The sequence below is a fragment of the Leptosomus discolor genome, chromosome 8, assembly GCF_034619465.1.
Source record: "Leptosomus discolor isolate bLepDis1 chromosome 8, bLepDis1.hap2, whole genome shotgun sequence".
Lineage (NCBI taxonomy): Eukaryota > Metazoa > Chordata > Aves > Leptosomiformes > Leptosomidae > Leptosomus > Leptosomus discolor.
In genome coordinates, this window is record NC_141398.1 from 44,533,294 (window position 1) to 44,556,343 (window position 23,050).

Consider the following 23,050-nt stretch of genomic DNA (forward strand, 5'->3'; position numbering starts at 1 on the left):
AGTTCAAATTTGACAGAGATGTTAGGAGGCAGGTCAAGTGACTGCCTAATGAAGATGAATGGAGAAAATTGCTGGTACAAGAATCACGTGGTGGGCACCTAGCCCAGGTTGCTGAAAGTGTGATGGAATCTCACAGCTTCATTTATCAGTGTCATATTTGGGCTAAAAGTGAGCAGTATTGTTCTCATTTCTTCCAGATGGATAGGTCAACTTTAATATTTATTGCTCTTGTAGAACATTTGTTTGATGTATTTCCATTAGCTAGGCAATAATAGAAAAGCAGTGGAGAGAAACATAAAACAGCTCCCTTTCTCTTCAGCTGAAATATGGCATACACTAATGTGTAAATATTTCTGTCACTGATTTTCTAAATTTTTTTTTATTTGATGACATGGTCATAAATATTAAGGAGTTTTATAAAAATAATGGAAAACCCACATCAAGGAAATAAAAAATAATTGACTTGTGGTGTGTGATTGTTAATCTTTTAACTTTTCATGAGCTTATAGTGCCTTTCAGGAGTGGCTTTCCCTTAAGAATGTCAATTTTATATATATTTATATATATATATATATGTATATAAATATATATATATATAAAGAGAGAAGACACAGTAACACTGTATTTGAAGAACTGTTTTAAGACTGGAAGTATTTTAGCAAAATCAACTTAGAATTTTGGATTTCTAAAATGGAATATAAAGATGTTTATTTCTGTCATCTCTTTTTCTTGATTTCTGTTGTCACTGATTACTTTTTTTATGGTGGGAAGAAACCACTTAATCTGGGTTGATGTAAAATTCTAAATAAACAAGGGATCTAACCATTACAAAATGGTGGCTTGTAGCTAATAGTAGTAACCCCTGGTTACTGTTTTATTAACTGATTTTTTTTTTTTTTCCCCATTTACAGGAATCAGGTTCAACGTGTTTGACATATATTATTTTATACTGTGGAAGGAAACTTAGCTGTTTGTGAAGCAGGTGTTGTGTTAAGTGCAGTGCAAACATCCTAGCCATATGTTTCTATAATTTAAATTAATTTGGTACAGTCATACTGTTAATCTTTAGTGACTTGTTGATTGGCATTTTGCAGACATATTTCTGGAAGGCACCCAATACCATTTTCTGTAGCCTTTCTGGCAGTAGCAGAGAGTAACATTTCCACAAATTGGAATCTTGTACAGCTCTGGGAAGGGAGCCAAGATTTAAATTAGACAATAACCTCTGCTCTGTATATAGCTTCTATTCTTCAGCTGTAGGGAAAGTGATTTGTTTAATACAGTCAGCTCTGTAGCATATAATAGACTGATATATGAGTCACTCCTTGGCAATGTGTGTTTCTTAAATTTATATAGATTGAACAACTAGTTGGTAATGTACTTAGGTACAGTTGTGCAAACAATAACTATTAGCAGAGCTGAACAGTCCTAGAAAAAATTGCGTTTGGTTGGCGTTTGCTGAGGATTCTGCAGAACTGTTGGATTTTAGAATAATCCTTCTCTTCAGTTGCAGCGGAAAAAAAATTTATAAGCATAAGTATTGTTTGAGCTTTGGAAAAATCAATAATAAAGCTTTTATATCATAGTTTAAAGTTTCTTAAGTTTTGTAGATGGACATGTGCTCACCATGTTCCTTAAAAATTAAACTTGGCGTCAGTCTGTGTTGTAGCTACATAATTAGGTTGCAGCTCTTTTTGTTTTGCCCTTGTATATTATTTTCTCTCTTCATGTTAAAACCTGTTGCTGTCAATTGATAACTGTGAATGCAAAGAATTCTTTTCTTCCCAAACAGCAAGGACCTTTTCTTAAAAGGAGAGCTCTTTGCACCATTTGGTTCATGTTTATTTAAAAGCTTAAAATCATTAGACCAAATCTCACTTTTTGTCCAACAGAAAATTGGTTTTGCTAACAAAAATGGTGTGGGCCTGAAAGAGAATATTCAGAAATATGCAAATAAGTAGAGATAGAAATCTGTTTGAGCAGCTGAACAAAGCAATCAAATTTTTCCCATTGAAAGTTTATTTAGCTTCACTGTGAACATTTTTGAACAAAATTATAAGCTGCTGTTAGTGAAATACTTCTTTTTATAGGGAAAAGGGGATTCTTTTTAAGCAGAACTATTTTTAATACTCTACATTTTTCTGCCAGGTCTTATATTTACAAAATAAAGCACATTGTAAATATTGAACAATACACAGATACATTTCCTAACAGTTTATAGTATACTGCATATTCTGGGTGGATTCCAAGCAGTAGTTAGTATAAATGATATGCCAATCGAAATTACTTTTGCAACTATAACCTGTTATAATGCAGTCTCTTATCTGAAGCGTCAACTTGATACAAGCCAGATCTCTTTTCTTGAGCTTTAACTCTTACATGTATAATTTCCCTTGTCCTGAACTAATCCTGCTTCTGTCCCGTAAGCTTCTCAGTAGCGCATGACAGCAAAGCATAATTTATCTACTGGTTATATAAATCTTAATCTTAACTGCTTCCATTAGGTCATGTGCATTTTATTCTTTAGTCAGGAGTGAATTGTGTGCAGAATATCTAATGTACTTCAGTGGGTAAGATTTGTAAATGTCCAGCATGTCCCTTCCAGGCCAATTTTCTAATAATTCAGCTTACATGGGAAAGCTGACTTTTTCAGAGAAGTCCGCTGTAGCCAGCAAGATGATTACTGAAAATTCGTCCATTTCTATTGGTAAATAAATGTGTGGTTTCACAATATGTCACGTTTGTCATTACAGCTAGCTTAAGGAATTCCTTCCTCCACTCTTCATTTGTGCCCCAGATGAAAAAGAAACTTCAATTGCATTTACCTCCCAAATCCACACAAGTTTAGTGCTTCATTTTTGTAGTAAGACCTCAAAACCAGTTGTATCAGCATAAGCAAAGGGATACTGAATTATAGAGCAAATAACTAAATAAAAAAGCGATGGAGGTTTGAAGCATGATGCACAACAACTTCTCTGGAACTTGAGGTCACTTAATGACATGGTTGCAGGTGGAAGTGCTGACACCGTAACTTCGAGTCACTGGAATATTCTTTAGTTTGCTTCCCACTGCTCCTGGTAGCTGAAATTGAACCCTGCATATAACCATTTTATGGAAGCTGGAGATGCTGTATATCTCCTTCATTGTTGTTGATGATCATTCTAAATGTTGACAGCTTAGTTCAGATGACCTGGGAACTTCTCGTGTGAGGGGAGTGTATGAAATTGCATTTTTTAGATTCTGATAATAAAAAAATCCATTAATGGGATTGCAGTGCTGTAGTATTCACAAACTGAACACCATATTGTATCTCTGAGGGAGACAGAGGTTACCAAGCCAGCATCATGGGTTGTGCTTCTGAGGGGATGAAGAGACTGGAAAGGGGCCTGACTTTCCCTAAATTTATGTTTATGGAGTGAAATGTAGGAGGATTGAACACAGTAGAAAGAGAATTTTCATTTGAGAATGGTGAAGGGTTTATAGAGATTTGCTGTATTTACAGAGATTGGGTGTCTTTTCAATTTAGTTTTCTGTTTATGAAGGGTTTACTGTATACATCTCTGTAGGGAATGTAATCAATACATGCACGCTCACTCGCTCCTTGTCTTTCACACATGCATGGTTAAGTATTACAAAATGGCAGAAACTTTTTTTCTTATCTCAGAAGATGATATTTATGTGTTGTCATGAAAATTGATAGCCCTTTTATTTTTTTTTTTTTTTATAGTAGCTAGTTTAGCTACAGATGATACTCCAGTTACTGGAATATAGCCCACCACCACCACCATCTGAATCAGATGGTACAGCCAGATTTATGTTGGCAAATAATCTTTCACTGTTTTTCTCCCTGGTAAATACCACTGCAGATTTCTGGTTTTCCTAGATGACCCTTACACAAATTATTGTTTGCATTTTGATTTTATGAGAGATGTGGGTGTTTTGGGTTTATGTACGTATGAGCGGAGGTGTTTCTTGTAACCAGTAGTTTATACATACGGTTGGGTGAAGGTGAGATTATAGCACTGAAGGAGGATCCTGTGTCACTTGTGATCTGTCATTGTTGGTTTCGGTGGTGGTAAGGAAGGTCTCACATAGACATGTGTGATCATCATGGCATGTTACTCAGAGCTTCCCATGGATCTATGTGAGCTTGGACACGGACAACTGTTCCATGCTGTTGGGAAGACAAAAACATACGATTGTACAGGAGACAAAGGAAAAAAGACCTTTTTCTCTAGAACTATTTGTGGTCTGGAATTATGAGATTAATTTAAATTTCATATTCACTGTTACAAATATGAAAAAACGTTTATATGAAAGTGTATATAAATAATATTCTTTGAATTGCTTCTAGGTACTCTCAAAAGCATGTTTTACAAGATACCACAAGCTTCTAAACCTTTTTTTTTTTTAATTTTGAATACCTCTCCCTTAATCTTTCCTCAATTTATTTTCATCCCTTTTACCAGTTTTTATCTTTAGCTTATCAGATAGATAAGGAAATTTTTATATTCCTTCTCTGGTAATCATTGTCTTACTATACCTTTCTATGAGCCTTTCTTCCACAATTTCTCTGTCTCCTAGTACCCAGCACTTGTAGATCATTTTATAGCACTTTTGTATCAATTTGTATCATTCCTCTCAAAACCAGACTATGTATATCATATTTGACAACTCAGTTCTCCCGTTAAAATACATAAAAGTTTTTTTATGTTGTTCTTAACAAGTTTTGACAATACCATTGAGCAACCTTGTTTTGATTAGCAAAAATTATCTTTTTTAACTTGAACTAAAAAAAAATAGTTCTCTTTCACTGGAGAACTGTTGTAATAATTCCAGGGCAGATCAGACAAGCAATTACAGGCAAAACCATTATCTCGAGGGTGGTTTGGTTTAGGTTCAAGGGTTTTTAAGTCTAAAAATCACTGGACAATAAAATATTTTTAAAGATATTTTAAAATTATTTAATATATATTATTTATTATTTTTTAAGTCTAAAAATCACTGGACAATAAAATATTATCAGAAATTATTCTAGATGCTTATAGGAATGAAGAGAAAGTCATGCTTTATAATACCATTTAGTTTTTACTGTGACCAATTTGTTATTTCCCCACCCTCGGATGGTATTTTCCTCTTTTGGTGGCAAGAGATCTTCCAGAACGTCACATGCTATTTCTCTGTTCCTGCCTTCTTCATTGCATTCACACTAACAATGTGCAGTGTCTCCCAATTCAGGTAGAAAAAATGACTGAGAAATGTTATGGTAGAACAAAATCTTCCCAGTTTTGCAGACAATGAAGCAACAAACCTTGTGGATTTCCTGTGATTTGCTCTTCCTGAGAACATAAAAAGCGATATTCATGTTTCATGCTCCCTTGCATGGTTTTTGCATTGTTCCACTTGCTTACCAGAACTGGACATGGGATTAGTAGTTCTCAACTCTTATGCAATTTTGCTGTCAAAGAAACATAATCTGTCGGCGTCATAAAACTTAGCTAAAGGTTTCCTGTGATCCAAAACATAATACAGTAATGAGATGGCTTTAGCCCTCGGTATCTGGAAAAAAAACCCCAAATATACAGGATTTTCTGAGTGTGCTGAGTCCAAGCCTCACTTGTAGTATGCAAAGATTCCTGTTTTCTATTCTAAAGGTGGGATGCAATTATAAATTACAAAAATGAGAGAACTCCCAGGATTTTGCTCCTAGTTGTAGGAGGCATCTGCCTCCTGCCATAACCAGGAGCACATGGTTATGGTACAAAGTACTAGTTTTGTTCCAACAGAATTGTTTCTGTATCAGAAATACTGTCTCAGAGACACCCAAAGAGATGTTTCTTTAGAGCTCAGATCACCATCATGCCATAAGTTAGTAAGGAAAACTTAAGAGTGCTACATGAATCTGAGCTTATGACTTTTCCCCTTTGACCTCCAATTGTTAACCTGGCTTGTAATTAACAGGTATTCCTAGGAATATCTTGCATAATTTCTGAACATTCAAAGAAAGTTCGTTAAGAGATTGCAGCTAATTCATACATCTAGTTTGAATTCATACTAAAGCTAAATTTGATTATTTTAGATTCAACTAAAGTATTCAACTTCTTGAACATCTTTGGTGTGAATAGCATAAGGCACTGAATTGTCTCAGTCCACTAAATTAGGAGAATATTTTCAGAGGGTGAGTTGTGAGCTGTGGAACAGCTTGACAGCAGAAATGCCCCTAGGATCTGGGGTCTTTTGTAGTTCAAGAAAAGAAATTAAAGAATTTGCATGTATCAAAGCTCAAGCTTGCCTACATCAAGACATGAAGGGTAGTACTTGACTGTTCAAGAGAATTTTATTGCCACTTTTAGTCTTATATTAAAGAAACGCTGGTTTTTTTTCTACGACATCTGAAAATTATGAGGAGAAATTACATTACTGAGATACCTGGTGTTGCTTTTTAATATGCACTTAATTTTAGCACTAATTAGTAGTTAGTATTTTGAAACTCAGTGCTGAAGATCACCTGAAGATTTGAGAGGCCTGCTGTCAAATGGTTCTAGGCATTTCCAGTGCTGCATATGTGAGGCTATTTGTCAGGTTGCATATGAAATAAGATTATAAACAGAGAAACCTGATTTTTTCTTAACTGGCATTAATTTTCTTAATGTGAGATTTCAATATTTTAACATTAGGATTTTCGTGGGGGGTTTTATTACTGGCAGTGAAGGTTTTGAGTGAAACTTTATTCATTTCACTCGTCATAAATGGAATTTTCTGTGTATCCTTTGTGTGTCCTCAACTCTCAGCAGAACCTCAGGGGCTGCAATCGATATCAGAAGTAATTTCTGTGCCCACTTATAAGAAGAAGTACAGTGACCCAATTAAGTGAAGAAAATGCTACACTGTAGTAATGGAAGAAAATACAATTAAAGTAGGTTACTCACCTGCAAAATAAAGTTTCTGCTGTCCAAAATGTTGCCTTTAGGTTGGAATGAAACAGTGGGAAGCTAAAGATAGATAAATTAAGCCTGATTAGTTTCAGCGTAAATTAGGAATACAAACTAGCATGAGGGATTATTCTACTCTTCAGTTTAATTCTCCTCTACTTTTATTGCAGAGCATTGCATCCAATTCAATCTTGCACGTTTAAATAAAGTTACTTGTTGCTGAAGACTCTCCAGAGGCCTCCCTACTGTGGGATTTGTAATCCAGTGCCCCCGCTAAAAGCAGTAGAGAAATCCTGCAGGTTTAAGGTTGATGTAAGATAAAGAAACAGGAGGAAGTGATGTGTTATGTGTCTGTTTCCAAAATGCATCTATAAACTATATTGTATTGACACACATAATTTTTCCAAATTGGAAAGCATCTTCACCTGAGAAAAATTCCCAAATCTTGTGCCTGTCAGTCATTTTCTCGTACAACCCCTGTTCTTACAAGGTTAGCATATGATATCCTTGAGCCTTATCTATGCTTTCCTGTTCTTCCCACATAGAAGGGCATTGCTTATTGCATGCTGCAGCATAGAGCTTTGGTTGAGGGTATCCATCACTTAGTCTAGTGCTGGAGTTGCTATATTTCTGGGTGGCTTTTCTCTGTTTCTCGTTTGGGTATGTGTGTAGTAAGAGCAGTTGCATCCTACAGGCTGTCTTTGCGATAGATGACTTGCTTCATACAGCCTTGCATATCATGAAGTAGAATTAATTTAGATGTTTAAAAAAAGCTATTTTTCTATTTGGTTATGATTAATATTTCTAAAGTGGAAAGTATTTAATTTCAGAAAAAAGGCGGGAACCCATGGTATCAACGCAACTGAGAGCTGAGATAATTAAGATTTTATGCATGTACTGATTTTAGCCTGAGAGCGGCTTGACTGGTCCTCCATTATGATTATTATAAAATGTCTACATCTGCTTCATCCTTTCTCTATCAATTTTATATTTAAAACTTGATATAATTTGCTAGTGTAGTAGAGCTGAATCACAGTCTAGAATGGAATTTACAATTTTTGCTGGAGTGAGTGAAATTTGATATAAGATTCTAAGAAAAGCTACTTACAGCCCAACTGCAGTATAATCACATCACTATGAATTCGTGTGAGAAAATGTTACAGTAATCTTGAATATAGTGATATAAAACTATTTCTTGGGATTCTAAGAATAAAATGCTGTCATTATGTTAAGAAATGCTTAGACTCAATGCTTAGACAGTTTATATAAAATAAATGAGGGGGTAGACATGATTAACACTTTGGTTGTATGAACTTAATGCCTCGAAGAGGAAAGTGAAACAGAAATGTTCATGTGGCAAGAACAGTTCTGTATTTGTGCATTTTTCCCTCCGAAAAAAAAAAAAAAACCTGTAAAAGTACCCCTTACAGCAGTTAAAAATAAATTGCTGGGGGTGAAAGGATGCTCAAATAGAGGTGTAGAGTTGTCTTATACCCCTGCTTAGGGGGAGTTAAAGAAGGGCTCTTAACACTGACCATGGTGTATTAGGGCAGGAGGGGGCATGGTGCTGCTCTCTCAGGACCTCACTGGCTGTTCCCGAGCAGGGCACAAGCTAGCAGCCTCCAGTCATGGCACCAGGTGCTGGTGTCAGTGCTGCTATTGTAGCCTGGAGGGGCGTGGAAAGGTGGATTGGATGGGCAGACCCAGAATCAGGTCCACAGTTTTGGTTTGGGTCTTTATGCAAGTTACTTTGCAGTTCCATGTGTTGAGGCCATTCTGAGAAGCTGTTGATCTTCCATTCGGTAAATGTCATGGAGAATAGAGTCATTTCCACCCTCTCACAGGGCTGTGGAAAGGGAGCAATTGTGCTTCACCCTTGCTTCAGTTCTTTAGAGCAGCTGTGGAAAAAAGCGTAATTTAACCACCATCTGTCCTCTGATGTCATCAGAACTAAGATCTTGTGTATAGTTTGAGCTGTTCAGGGAAGTGTATAAAATGCATACATTGGATGGATGCTGTGAAACTGCATATTTGATAAGACCTTTCTCATTTGGAATATAAGTTGCTACAAAGTTGTAGAAAAATATATATAAACACGAGACCTAGCCATATAAGTACGTTTTTCTCGCATTTCAGCAGTATACTCATTCCATGACATTTATGTCTGATCTCGTTTATTCCAGCAACAAATACGTGCTCATGAGAGTGATCAGAAAAATAATTTTGTAGTTCATCACTGCAAATATCTTTAGGTTAGAAAGCAAAGAAAGAAAACATGTTCTTTAAATATTCATATATTTTTAGACAAATTCTTAAACCACAGGGACCTCTCCTTGGCTTTGTTACTGAATGTGTTTGTCTTAACATTTGGTCTCTTCCCATATTTTAAGCTTCAGGCAACAACAAGGTGGAATGATTGTGAATGTACTTCAGAACTCTTTGAAGTAGCATCTATAGGTCTTGTGGAGTCTTTTATATGTGAAACTTAGTGGATTGGTCCAAGTTTGATATTTGTATTAGCCTTGTACAGAGAAAAAGTAGTCTTAGTATATGTAGGCGGATGCAGAGATATACCCAGAATTTGTGTTTGATTCTCCATGTTACTACCTTTGAAGTCAATGTGGGCAGAATGGAAAATCCATTCTTGTCTCCAAAGAGACAAAATGATAAACTGAAGTTCTTTGAACATGTGACGGCAAAATATTTGGTATGTTTGTAATGGAAAGAACTTTCAAGATTCAGACTAATTTTATAACACCTTAATCTTGTATAAATTTTAGGACCAGGACTGCACTTTGGACCAGCTTTTACTATTTATGCATTTAAATATGGAATAAGTAGCATTAAAAATCTGGCATATATTGAATTGCCTTGACTGTCAGTCAACAGAATTATAATACTGTGCATATTCATACAAAGTTACTTCTTGCATATAAAAACTTTTATAGACTGTATCCTTCTTAAGAGATCTGAAAATGTCTAACATGAGACCATTAAATATTCCTTTTGTTACTGTTCCCGAGTCTCGCATAGTATCATGCTTTGCAAAATATCATTCAGTTACTGCTTTTGGCCATGGAATTCACTGAAGGAGTTCATATTAAAGAGTTTGGCTGGAATTAGAGAGATGAAGTGAGTGCTTTTTATTGTTATTGTTGAACTTCTTTATTTGATGGCTGAAAGCTTTAAAAGTAACTTCGAATGTTTTCATTCTAATTGCTTTCCTAAAACTTTTAAATCTGTACTATCTGCAAACAGTGTGTCTTGATGGAGATTTGAGGATATATGAATAAAATATAAATGTCTATTTTTCCTTAGGATCTTGCTGAAGTATTTTATCCCACAGAGATTTTTTTTTTTGGCTCTAAGCAGAGTAGAGAATGTGTGTGTATACATATATACATGCATAGACATACATATATAAACATATATATGACAAATAGTGTGACAGATGTTTAAGACTTAAAAAATTGGAATCTAAATGGTCCCGTGAATTAAAGGCTTTTAAGATTTTAAATATCAAAAGACTGTTAAATGTATGGACGTACAGATACTTATGTACAGATTCAATAATTAATGAACCACTAATGAGATTATTCATTTGCCTAAAATTCAGCATTGGGGATGTGACTGCAAAACTGAGTACTTAGATACATTTATTTTAACAAATTTGTGTTCCTGTCTGTTGTTGGATAGTTGCTCATCAGTAATGTGTTCTTAAGAAAATTAAGCTTTCTGGTGTGAAATCCCCTATAGGGACCCCTTTTGTTTTCAACTGCATTTCCTCCTGATATTGCAAGATCCTGATGTGGTGTGTTAGAAAATCCTGATGTGGAAGAAACAGAAAGAAATAACTGTTGTGTAGTAAGTTCCGGTGGCCAAAATCACCAAGGCTAACACTTCCCAGGTAGTTTTTCACCTGTACATGAAGATCTTTCCTAGAAAATTTGCAGGCAGGATGTAGCAGGGTATGAACCCACTTCCAGAAGATATTTTCTACTGAAAATAAGAATAATACTGTAATCTATCTCAGAAAGCTGATTTCTATTGTACTATCCTATAATAATCACTAATCATAAATATGCTGTAAGAATATGGATGGAAAGGCTCAAGTATGAACTTGGCATATATAATACATGTTACCTAGTGGTCCAGTACTTTGTGAAATTCTTAAGAAATTGTGTCTTTTGCTGACAAAAGCGTTGTCTCTGTGCACATATCCGTACCCTGGTGCACATATGCGTATAGCGGTTTGATCTTTCATGTAACTGGGATACGTTATCTGCTTACTGACATTTGGTCAAAGGCTGACCCAAATGGGCAGCCTTTTGACTGCATCTGGTCCAACTCTGCATCGCCTTTATGCTCAATGACTCAATCCTTAGTTTCCAATAGCTGCATGTTGTCTATGGTAAATAATATTTCTTGCATCTTGCAGTGCGTGCCATTTCTTCCAAAATGTTAGCATTCTGTAACAGAAGTACAGAAATTTCTGCGGGTAGTAGCTATGTAGTATTAAAATTGAGGATACCATTTTGCATTCATTGTGAAATAAAATTACTTCTTTATTTACAAGGTTTTGAAATTCAGGTTTTAAAAGAGGCTTCATTTGCTTATAATGATATAAATTGCTAACAACTTTAGTGATGTTGCATCTGTGAACAAACTACTAAAATCTGCCTCATCATTTCTAGTAGCAAAACCAAAATAGAATATTTGTATTTTATTAAATAATATGAATACCACCTACTGCTTCTGAAGTATTGAAACTGTCATGAAGGACTTGCTCTTCCAGAAGAGAACACTTTGCTCCTGCTATGAACACATCATACTTAAAAGTAAAGCCTCTACAAAGTTTAGCTGGATATCTGTATAGAACAGAAATGATTGGAGAATTCTCATCTGTTATTTTTACATTCATTAGAAAATAAATTGTGTTTCCTGATGAGAAAAAACCCCAATATTTAATTTAATACATCTGGTGAGGACACTGCTGTTCATAGATGGTGATAGTTGATATTATTAAGAAAAAAAAAACACCTCTCCCAACCCTCCTCCCACTCCATCTACTTCTGTTGCCAGAATAATTTTAGTGTATATTGTTTTGTTTGGAGTAATCAGGCTGAAGTAGCATTAGTCCAGCTTCTCATCTTTTAATTACAGACAGTTTATTGTCTATGCTGTCCCACTTTCTGCATGGTTCCCCACCAGCCAGCTAGACTTAGCAATCTCCATTAATTTAATTTGGCATTTCATTCAATCAGACAGGCTGTGAACATGATGAATTTTTTTTTTTAAATAACACAATGCTTATTCTTAATTGATGTCCTTATCAGACATTGTATTTGCCAGTGCTGTAATTGTTGGTCAGGCAGCAAAATCAAATTTGCCCCAATGCAGTGAAGATGTTCTCCAGTGAAATTATTAAGATACAGTACTTAGACCTGCAAAGTAATTTAGTTTTGGTCTGTAATTACATCTTTTGGGATCGTTATCTTTCTTTTTACTCATCAGGATAGTGTAACCTCAGAGGAATTAATTTACCAAATATGAAGATAGAAATGAGATCCTTGCCATAATGTATATTTGTGCAAGTAGATATTATTCTACATAAAAAATACAAGCATGCTCACACCATAAAAGAATTGTTTTATTAATGGCCATATGGCTTCTCATTTTATTGCAGAAATACTGTAGGTGTGATCAGTTGAGGCTGCCATTTTTCATAAGCAGTAAATTGGCATCAGAAATGATAGAATTTGGATGTGTAACTATCTAAAATACATATTCAAGCGGATATGTAGTGCTGTGACAGAACTAGTTTGGAGCTAGTTCTGCAGGTAGTAGTTCAGCATCAAGCTAATGAGAATTTTTTCTGGAGATACTATGCCAAGAAACTTTAAAAGTGTGTTTTGAAAGGACTGTTAGTGTCATGATAACTAAATCTGAATTCTGTTTTGCAGTAAGGGTTGGGATAGGGCTTTCTTTAGTAAAAAAAACAAGGGGGGGGGAGTGGATTCTATAATAACTCATTATTTTATTCTCAGATATATGATATATAGCCTTTGAGTGTAGAATTGCAATCGTTCCTTTTAAGCAAAATGTAAGTCTCCAGATTAGTTACGAGGAGATGATAAAAGGTGTTTCATTCCTGTTCTGGATATATTTTGCTTGAATTTTTCTTTTGGGGTATTTAGTCACATTCCATGGTTTTGGTGGTATTCAGTGCTGGAACAGTAACCGTTCCAATGGTTTCTTCTTCCTCATGGTTGCACTATTACATTAAGCAGTAATGTTACAAAAAGAATTACTTAGAAAATCTAATGTATTTGCCTGATGAATCTAATTTTACTGTGGAGCATAAAAATACTAGTATTTTAAAAATCCATTTTTGTTCCATTTAGATGCTCAGATAAAAGTCTGGGTTCCTCTGTGTCTGGTTTTATGTTACTTATGTATTTCTGTGTTTGCACTTTTTAAGACATGAATAGTGGGTGTGAGTTCTGTTTTTCAGATTAGAGTTGCACCGCAATTGAGCTTATTTAAAGACAGAAATGTAGGAAGTTGTAATAAATACTAATGACTGCATGTTGTAAGTAAATAATTTCTCCATTAAAATCAGTAGCAAAATTCCCGTTAACTTTTATAGGTTCAAAATGTTACTCAATGTGTGTCCATAACACCTTCAAAATTAGTTATTTCCTTTATTTTTCATGCTTTTTTTTGATAATACGGTTTGGTGGTGTAAACTTCTGTTTTTTCTTGTTTTATTTCTTGCCTTGGCTTTTGACTAGTCACAGTTGCAAAAGAAGAGCCCAGACAGTAGCCACTATTTAACCTTTTGAGATTTTCTGAAGATTTTTTTTTTTTTTGATAGGAATTCAAACTCTGTGGACATTGTATCACTGATTTTTATCTCAAACTGCCAAGGTTTTCTGTGACATTCGTCATATCAGACTTCTTTCTTAAAACAACCATTCATTAGTCTCAGCTTTCGTAATCAACCAAATTTTAAGCTCTGGTGAGTGCAAAGGGTAGCTTGGAAACCCAAGTAGCATTGTGCCGTGCTAATTCAAAGTAGCTAATCTCATGATATGCTAACAGGTATAACATCTGGCCTAGGAGGTTTGGTCTATGAAAATGTGTAGTTTGTAGAAGTGGGGAGGGATATAGTTTGTATATCCCCAATCCTGGGCAGGAGTTGATTTGGTCTTCATTAGGGCATGTATTGGGGAAGGAATAGAGGACATGAATTTTCCCTTAGCCTTGCAAATGTACAGCCTTCCTAGAAAAGATGAATAAGGCTAGATGTTGGGCTTCAGGCTTGGTAGTCAAAGCTAAGAGAAGAGCTTCAACAAGTTATTTTAGAAATAACCAATTTTCTTGACATTCTTTGTACAAGGTATGAGTAGGCAAACATCCAGTCTATCATTACAGTCTTCATGTTGGTTCTTACAGATTTCAGTAGGGCCAAGATTCAACTGCCCATGCAACATAAGAGTAGGGGACTGAACTGTCCTAGTTTTAATGCAGTGGTTTGCATGAAGAATGAAAGCTGTGATCCACAAGAAGTTCAGAAGAGGTGTTGTTCGTTTGCAGTCCATTTCATTAAATCAGCATATGGATGTGGTTTCCATTGGTTTGCTGTGGCCATAAGTTGTGATGCTCATGCTTAATATATTTATGAAAACTTAAGATGGAGTTTGTTGAACACCTGAAATGAAAGGAAGCAAATAGCAGTTTTTAAAGCAATGGTACATGTTGACAAAGAAAGCTGAACAGGTTTTATTCTTTCGCAGTTACAGAACAAGGATGCTCTGAAATCTTTAGATGCAGAAGTTTATGCAAAACCTTGCCAATTGCTAAGGCTAAGTAATTTGCAAAGCATCCCAACACCAGCACAAAACAAAAAGATAGCTGGACTGGGTGCTGCATCTTTCTCTCTCTCTGTCCCAGGGAAACTCAACAGTTCAATCCCACCAGTGTAACCTGGGCAGACCAAATTGCTGGATCTCGCCTGTAATTTGTATGCCTGCTGTCAACTATAGCAATGCACTGAGATGTTTATGAGGGGTCTGATGAAGGGATCCTTTAGAAAATAAATGGAGAAGAATGTTGACTGCAACAAGTCATTTCACAAAAAACATCTTTCCCAAATTATTTTACTAAAATAGACAAGAAACCCTTGTTCTATTTAGAATGATTTATAACTGTTCCCAGCTGATCACAGTGTTTCTAAATTAAAAGCCATTAATTATAGCCTTATATAGATACAAAGATATGCAAGAAGTGCTTTGTAATTCCAGCTCTGCACTTCAGGTGTGAGCTTTTTAAATTACTTGGACCATTGGAGCCACCTGCTTGACTAAATGCTGAGGGCCCTGTGTTTCAGTACTCATCAGTGCATTGCAGTGTTAACATTGTTACTGATTTTTCTCATTTCTCCAGGGCAAATACTAATTAATGGATACAATTCACAGCTGATTAGCTGTAGTTTCTTCAGTAATTACATTCGCAGACTAACTGTTCAGAAGAGGATTTCTAACCCAGTTCTTATTTCACTCTAAGCTTAATTTGTTTTTTGAATTGTTTAGGTCCTTAAGATAATAACCATTTTATTTTCTTTTGTTGTTATAGGTACTGTTAGATAATAAGGAAGTTTAATCTTAGAAATACTCACTGATAATTGTTCTGTGCCTTCAATGGATTTGTAATTCAGAGATGAAAAATAAATTTAAATAATATTAGTTATGAACTATACTAACAAGTGCCTAAATATGCCAGGTTCTGACATCAGTGCCTGAGTCATACACAATAGGGTCTTAAATATTGTAGCCCAAGAACAAAATGAATCTAAGGATATGTATTTATAACTTTTAGCTTTGACATTCCTCGTTACATCATTTGCTTCCACAGTTTTAATGAAATGGAAAATTATGTCGTCACTTTCCCCTTTGTTCTACTTAATAAAACAAAAAGGAAGAAAACCACTTGGCAATCAGAACAGCAGTAGCCGTGGTGTGAGGAATACATTTAGATCAAAACAACGTGGAATTTTAATCTTCAAGGTAAATTCAGCTACATTTCCATTTTGAGGCACTGGAACCCCTAGGATACTAAGTTCATTAAAACAGGATAGGGTTTGTTCCCACTTACTTGTCCAGCGTTAGGGCTGTACTTGCCTTATTGTACCTTTGCACTGAGGTGTAATTTGGAAACTTGATTTCCTTTTTTATTGTTACTGCAGAAACACCAGCTCTATTGTAGCCATTTGAGTTTTTCATGTAAATCCTTCTTAGTTTGCCACTAACTGACATGAAAAAATCTATCCTGTTGATCTCACAGTTGAGCTGAAGTACTATGTCTTCATGCAACAAATCCACACACGCACATCCTTATGGGCCAAAATAGTAATTTGAATTTTTTAATCCCCAGAAATGGGTGACATCTGGGCTTTTAAAAACCGGATGACATTATCTGAATGTCTGCATAGCTGGGGATAACGGAGTTTTGATAGCTATGAGGCAGCCTACCTATTGCATGAAAGCCTCTGTTCCTTAACATGTGTTATAGGTTGAAAGATTCAGCACGTTAAGTACACAAATGTAATTTCTTACTTCAGAATGAGGAATCTCGTCTCATGTTCCTTCATCCCCATGACTGTCTTCTAATTTTGTTGATGTCCTGTTTCGTCAATCAGACAATTCCTCAGATAAATGAGTCTCCAATTCTTTGTGTTCATCTTCCTTTTTTCATCCTCTGTCACTATAGTTTCCTCCTTTTTTTTTCCCCCTCCTTTTAACTTTTGGTCTTATTTCCAGAAGTGGATTTTGGAATTTTCAGGGAAAGAGTGTTTCTTGAATGGATCACCCTGGCCCCTCCACTGTTCTAGGATGCTGGAGGAACTGGAGATTGTCAGGGTCTGAAATGCTTCCCTGCTGAAAACAGTCAAGTATCACGTACTGCAGTAGCGAATTAAGCTTGGAACAAAGTGGTTTTCCTTTCAGGACAGATTCAGCTGCTCTGAAAGCACAACAGAGTTTCTTGCTTGGAAAGAACAATCTGTGCAAGTGCATGGTTACCCATCCCCATGACCTTGTTGCAGAGCTTATGCTGCTGGTGGTGTTTGCTGTTGTGGTTTTAGGGCAGGGCACGGGAGACAGGTCCACCAAGGTCTGGCAAGATAATGTAAAGCCTTCATGAAAAGAATCGATTTACAGAACTCAAAAATGGGAGTTAAGGGAAGGATGCTTAGTGTGGATTTAGCAGCAGTGATGTGGCAGGATGTTGTAGAGACAGCATGGGGACTTTTCTCTCAGTTGATGCTCTTACTTAGCAGTGTGCACTGTGCCTGATAATAGAAATGTGAAAATGTGAAAGCCAGTTATTTAGTGTTTTAGTGGTAGCTGCATAACCTGTGTGGTATCTGTTCCTTGAAGCAAAGAGTCTAGATGCCTGCCTGCTCTGGGAATACGTGCAGAAATAGTTACCAGCCTGCCTGCTTTTTGGAAGTGCCATTTAAGGGAATAAGGCACACTAAGTGCCTATTAACCAAAGGCTGATAGTCTCTTTCTTTTCTATGATCAGTCTGTAAAAGAAAAAGTACTTATCTTCTTTAAGAAATGTTCATATTTGAGAATTTGGAGGAAATTACTCCATGGCATCTTGAGAGGATCCTTTCAGATCACTCGTGAGAGGAGTTGCACCTCAGTGGGAGCAAGTGGGCACTCGGCCCACTCCACCCTGGGTAGATCTCAAGGTCTCAGTGTGATACGGTTTCTCTGATTTGCAAAATCTTCTGGTGTTAATGTTCACTGGGGGCGTGGGAGCTCAACTGGAATGAAGGTTAGACAAAGGGAGATTGTTTGGCTTTTTAGTTTTGTGGAAAGAGTGGGATTTTAAGAACAACGCTGCAGATTCTCATTCTTCCCTGTATTGACCTTCATCTCTAAAACCAGGTCTACTTGGAATAGTAATACACCAGCTACTTCTAGCTGCAGCAATCCTCCAGATCAGGATCATCTGCAGAAATAATTATAATGCATGTCAGGAAAGATGTGGTAGAGTTGAAATGTCTTTTCTGGAGACTAGTCTCTTTCTAACTGACACCTAATTTCCAAAGTCACCTCTAGATCTGTGGGGTGGCTTTGCTGTATGGACAAAGAAAGTTGAAGAGATAGACTTGGATATCTTCCATGTACAGATCTGGGGATGCAGAGTATGTAATAATAATAATGTCAAATCCAATCTAGTTATGACTTCAAAGAACATCTACAAAATTACATCTCATCTGTTTGTTGTTTTGGGTTCGTTTTTTGGTTTGTTTTTTTTTTTTTTTTTCCAACATTTTCTATGCCAGTGATGGGGTAAAGAAAAGTTTATTGTGGCATGTATTAAAATCCAAATATTTATTTTTATTTCAGTTTGGAAGCAATAACAACTACATGAACATGGCAGAGGCAAACAACGCATTTCTTGCTGCAAATGAGGTAGATGTTTTTCTTTTATCTATGCTCATATTCTGCTTTTTGCTGTGATAATTTAACAGACTTGGAATGCATGAAGAGTGAAGTGCTGAATTTCTGTGTGTTTTATGGAGCACAAAATAAAGACTTTAATGAGAAAGAAAATAACCTGACAGCTCTCCATTACTAGTCAATTTAGCTGTCCATAAGGCTCTTACTTACATAGCATGTCAATAGAAACAAATCTGCTTTATGTATGAAAAAAATTATAAGCAGAAGGAAACAAATAAAAAGCACAGTAGGTGTATACTTTGAAAGCAAGCTTAGTAATAGTCGTTACTCACTAATGTGCTAATTTCTGTTATAGACGCAAACATTTTAATTTGGGTTCTTAATACTCGTATAAGTTAGAAAACCCAAACCAACTTTGTTGCCTGAAGTGTATGTGCTGCGTGAAAGGAACTTCTGACCAGGATCAGAAGCGAAGCCTGGGGCCAGGCTGGTGGAGGCTGGCTGGGTGGTGGAGGTGATGTATTTGATCACTGCCTTTGAGAATGGAAACAGGAGAAAAGTGTGGCAACGGCAGTCTTCATGTATTTATTACAGTGGTTCCACCTTACAGCCACTTAATAGACTGTCAATGTGCTAATACTGACCTCAGACAGAAACACCTTTTGCTCATTGCTAAAACCCCACAGCTCTTATTCCAAAGGGAAAGTGCAGGATGCACTTTCTAGTAATGTGCATTGCAATATGGAGAACAAGAACTAAGTATTTATATAGAGCGCATGCCATAAATGATGTTCCCAGTATGAGGAAAGGTTAGAAAGCTGGGCAGCCGTGATGTTACATCTTGTAAGTGGCGATTCAGTTGCAGGAGTTCTTGTGCACTTTTTAAAAAGCGATCTTGGAGGAAATAAGCAGAAAGGTGTAACAATAAATGTGAACGTTAAAATTAAGAGTCGTATTTTATGAATCATTTATACAATGGTCACCATCTCTTTTTACCCAGCAAGACCGCTTAGATAAGGGAATATTGTTTGGCTCTAGCTCCGGTGTTATTTGTGATAATGAACACAAACCCCATCTGTAATGTCAACATGATGTTTCTTTCTGTAGAATTTCTTTCCTACATTTGAATCAAACATTGATGAAAGCTCTGCTGCCAGCAGCTGTTCAGAGACAATTTAATTCCAGCTGTGATAATTCACCGTGTCAGACATTGGCTGTTATATGTTGATACAACAGTTCTCCAGATTTGCATTTTTATCAAAAGGAACAAATGTTTCGAACATTTCGGTACAGATGGCATTTAACCATGCACACAGTTGTTTTTAAAAATGTGAAAGATATAAATATTTGAAAAGTTAATAACTTTAAAAAATGTGATTGGTAAGATAAATCCCAGAAATGTTATACCATCTTTTGCTCATAACAGCACCTTTCTGTAATCCCAAATGGTGTACTATTCAGGCTCTTTTTACAGACTGAATAGCCCAGTGATTTGGAATTAAGACTGCTTCACTAAGGGGCTTGCTTTCTTCTTAGATTACATCTATTTTATCCTCAATCTTAGGTCCATTGTATGTTTTTTAAAAAAGATATATACGTATTTGGACAAGTTATATTGTGAGAATTAAACTCACATTTAAAAAATGTTAAAATATTCATCAATTTACACTCTCATTTGTAGTAAGCTATAAGTATTAAGATGAATACTATTTTTCTAAGTAAAATATTGTATTGTTATCTAGCTTTGTTACATATTTATACAGCTGTCCTAGAGTTATTCTACTAGATGGGGAAAAAAGATTCAGTTCTTATAATTACTACTATCTTATAAAGATGTGAAGTAAAGAGAGGTTCAAACGTACTATAATAATACTGATTTCACTGAACCTTTTGCTTGAACACAGAATAAAAATATGATTGTTAGTGTTTGCATTAAAGCGTGAACCTAACTTTGCAATTACTGCATTACAATGTATTTAATTATAGTGTTTTTACATTAACATGAATGTCATTTTCTCACTGATTTTGGGCCTGAGCACTCCAGAGCTAGAAGCCCATTTTATTCCTGTAAACAACGCCTTCAGAGTGTAATCCTAGAGCACATTCAGGCTTAGAAGCCACACATTTGCTTTATGTTTTCTCTCTCTATGTCATGATTACTACGACCCATTTTAAAGCATCTTAAATATTTATTGAAATAATATTTCAAGTGTTAATTACAGTGGTAATGAAAACAGCCAAATGCCACATATCAAGAATGAGTGTTTATCCGTATTGTTAATGTGATATGTTAGATTTCATTAAGCAGTAATGGGGTAGCAAATGAGTCACAAATTACAGTTGCATCTGTTACTAGACCACATTAGTGCCAAAATAACTGCAAATGCAGCCATAGGGTTATGTTCATTAGCCAACCACTTCTCCTGGCCAATCCACCCTTTGTGTTTGTGAACTATGGGGTTCACAGGAAGAAAAATTCACACCTTTTGTAATATAGCAGCGAGGAAGTCAAACATCTCCCTAATCCAGGCCCAGCTTTCACGTCTGGAATTAAGTTACAGTCTTGCAGTTTGAGCAAGATGGGTAGAGTCTCAGCAGACTTTGACAGTACTGCAGACTGCAGCAATCTGGGACCTCATCATTTCTGGTGTGAGACCAATAATGACAGCTGACAGGTTCTATATGCAAGCAAAGGTTTTTCTTGTGTTTTAGTTTCCATCTTCTCTCAAGCGGTTATTAATTTATATCATCATTAACAGTTTGAAGGATGACAATTTGCAGCAGTTAATGAGATCTTTCACTGAACATATCATTTTTAAATTAACTGGCATTAAGTCACTCTTTCAAACAATGTAAATAATACATAAAACAATTCCCCCCGCCCCCAACTCGAATCCTGAACTAACGCAAACAAACAAATCCCAGAGCAGCCTTGCATGTCCGGAACAAGACAAGAGCGTCTATTTTAGAATTGCCAACTGCCCAATTTGATCAAGACAGTCCTGATTTGGGTACATTTAAAATGGCCTAATTTCAAGCACTGAATTTCTATTATTAAGTAGCAGTGGACCTGAAATAATATATGAAAGTTCATTTAACTCACAAGAAATTTGAATAAGCATAGCTCATTTGTTTCCCAAATAAAAGTCAGCAGTGTTGAAGCCAGATACAGACTCTACTTGAATAAAGATTATCTTTGACAGACACATGCACACGTACAAACACGCGCAAACCATGGAGATAACTGGCAGTAAATGTTTTTGCTCAAGGCATCTTAACAGGTGTTTAGTTTGTAACAAACCTACTGTTCAAACAAAGCTATTTAGCTTCAGAAAGCACTGGAAGCTTTTATGTGTGTGTGTCTTCCAAATTACAACCCTTGTTTAAAAGAGTGCATTGTATTTTTGCGATGGAAAAGAAAAAAAATAAAGGCCAGAATTATAATATTTCATGTTTATTAGTGGATAAAAAGGAAACAAATGATGTGAAGTGGTCAGTGCTGAATTAATGTGTATGTACAACAAAATTGTCAGTATTTTATGAAGCATGAGAGTAATCTAATGTGTTTGTGCTATTTTACTAACATATCAATAAAGTGGCAATTTGTTATATAGCCAAATCCAATGTAGCTGATATTCAGACTAACAACAAAGACAGATGTTGCTAATTAAGTACGCATTAAGAAACTGTTAATACTGATACTGCATTAAAGCCATATGATAATGAGACTTACATCTTCTATCAGAATGATCCACAAACCCCTTCAGTATACAAAACTTTAAAATTTTGTTGGCATAGGTTTGCATTTGAGAACAAAACAAGATTTGGACTGGAGGTGGTTGCTAAGAGCAGTGTGCCCTAACATGGTTTGCCTTGTCCTGTCCTTTTCTAGCAGACGTTCCATACGCCAAGCCTTGGGGACGAGGAGTTCGAAATCCCACCCATTACCCCCCCACCCGAGTCAGACCCTGCACTGGGGATGGCAGATATACTGCTGCCCTTTCAGGGCCTTGGTGACCAGCTGCCTGCACAAGGAAATGAATTTACACCTCAGTTTCCCCCCCAGAGCTTGGATCTTCCCTCAATTACAATATCCCGAAATCTTGTGGAGCAAGACGGCATCATCCACAGCAATGGATTGCATATGGTAGGTCTGGTTCTTTGTGCATTTCTGTCGCCTAATACTGTCTGTCAAAGCATAGTAATGTGGATTTGTGTTGTCCATCAGTTTTAATTGACCTCTCAGAAAATCTGTGTGATTTCTTGGTATTGTAGCCTGACCAAGCATTTGCCAATGTTCTGTATCATGTGCAGGCGTGTTCTGTATGAATGATGACACATGTTGTCAGTGTTACGCAGCAAACAATGATATGCTATTATTCTGTTCCCTAAGGCCTTTGGCAAATGGTTAACGGTTTAATATTGGTGGATTCAGAAAGATAAACGTGGTTGTTAATGTGTAGTGCAATGTTATACTGCATGTGAACAGATCTCTTACAAAGAAGCAGTCAGGCTTTATAAACACAGAATTTTGGTTTGGGGAATGGGCTTGGAAGCCCATATCCCTTGGCATCATGTGCATCCCACATGCTGCTTAAATTCAAAAATGTGTTATATAGTTGACGCTGGCATCAAGAGTTG

General features: G+C 36.1%; 1 protein-coding gene across 1 annotated transcript in view; it reads left to right on the forward strand.

The window, feature by feature from the left end:
• Window positions 1-23,050, forward strand: part of TOX3 (TOX high mobility group box family member 3) — a 75,874-nt gene that overhangs the window by 32,852 nt on the left and 19,972 nt on the right. Inside the window, exons 2-3 of the mRNA XM_086469480.1 lie at window positions 18,356-18,421; window positions 22,302-22,556. Of these exons, the coding sequence (XP_086325606.1) occupies window positions 18,356-18,421; window positions 22,302-22,556 (321 nt within the window). The remainder of the gene's footprint in view (window positions 1-18,355; window positions 18,422-22,301; window positions 22,557-23,050) is intronic.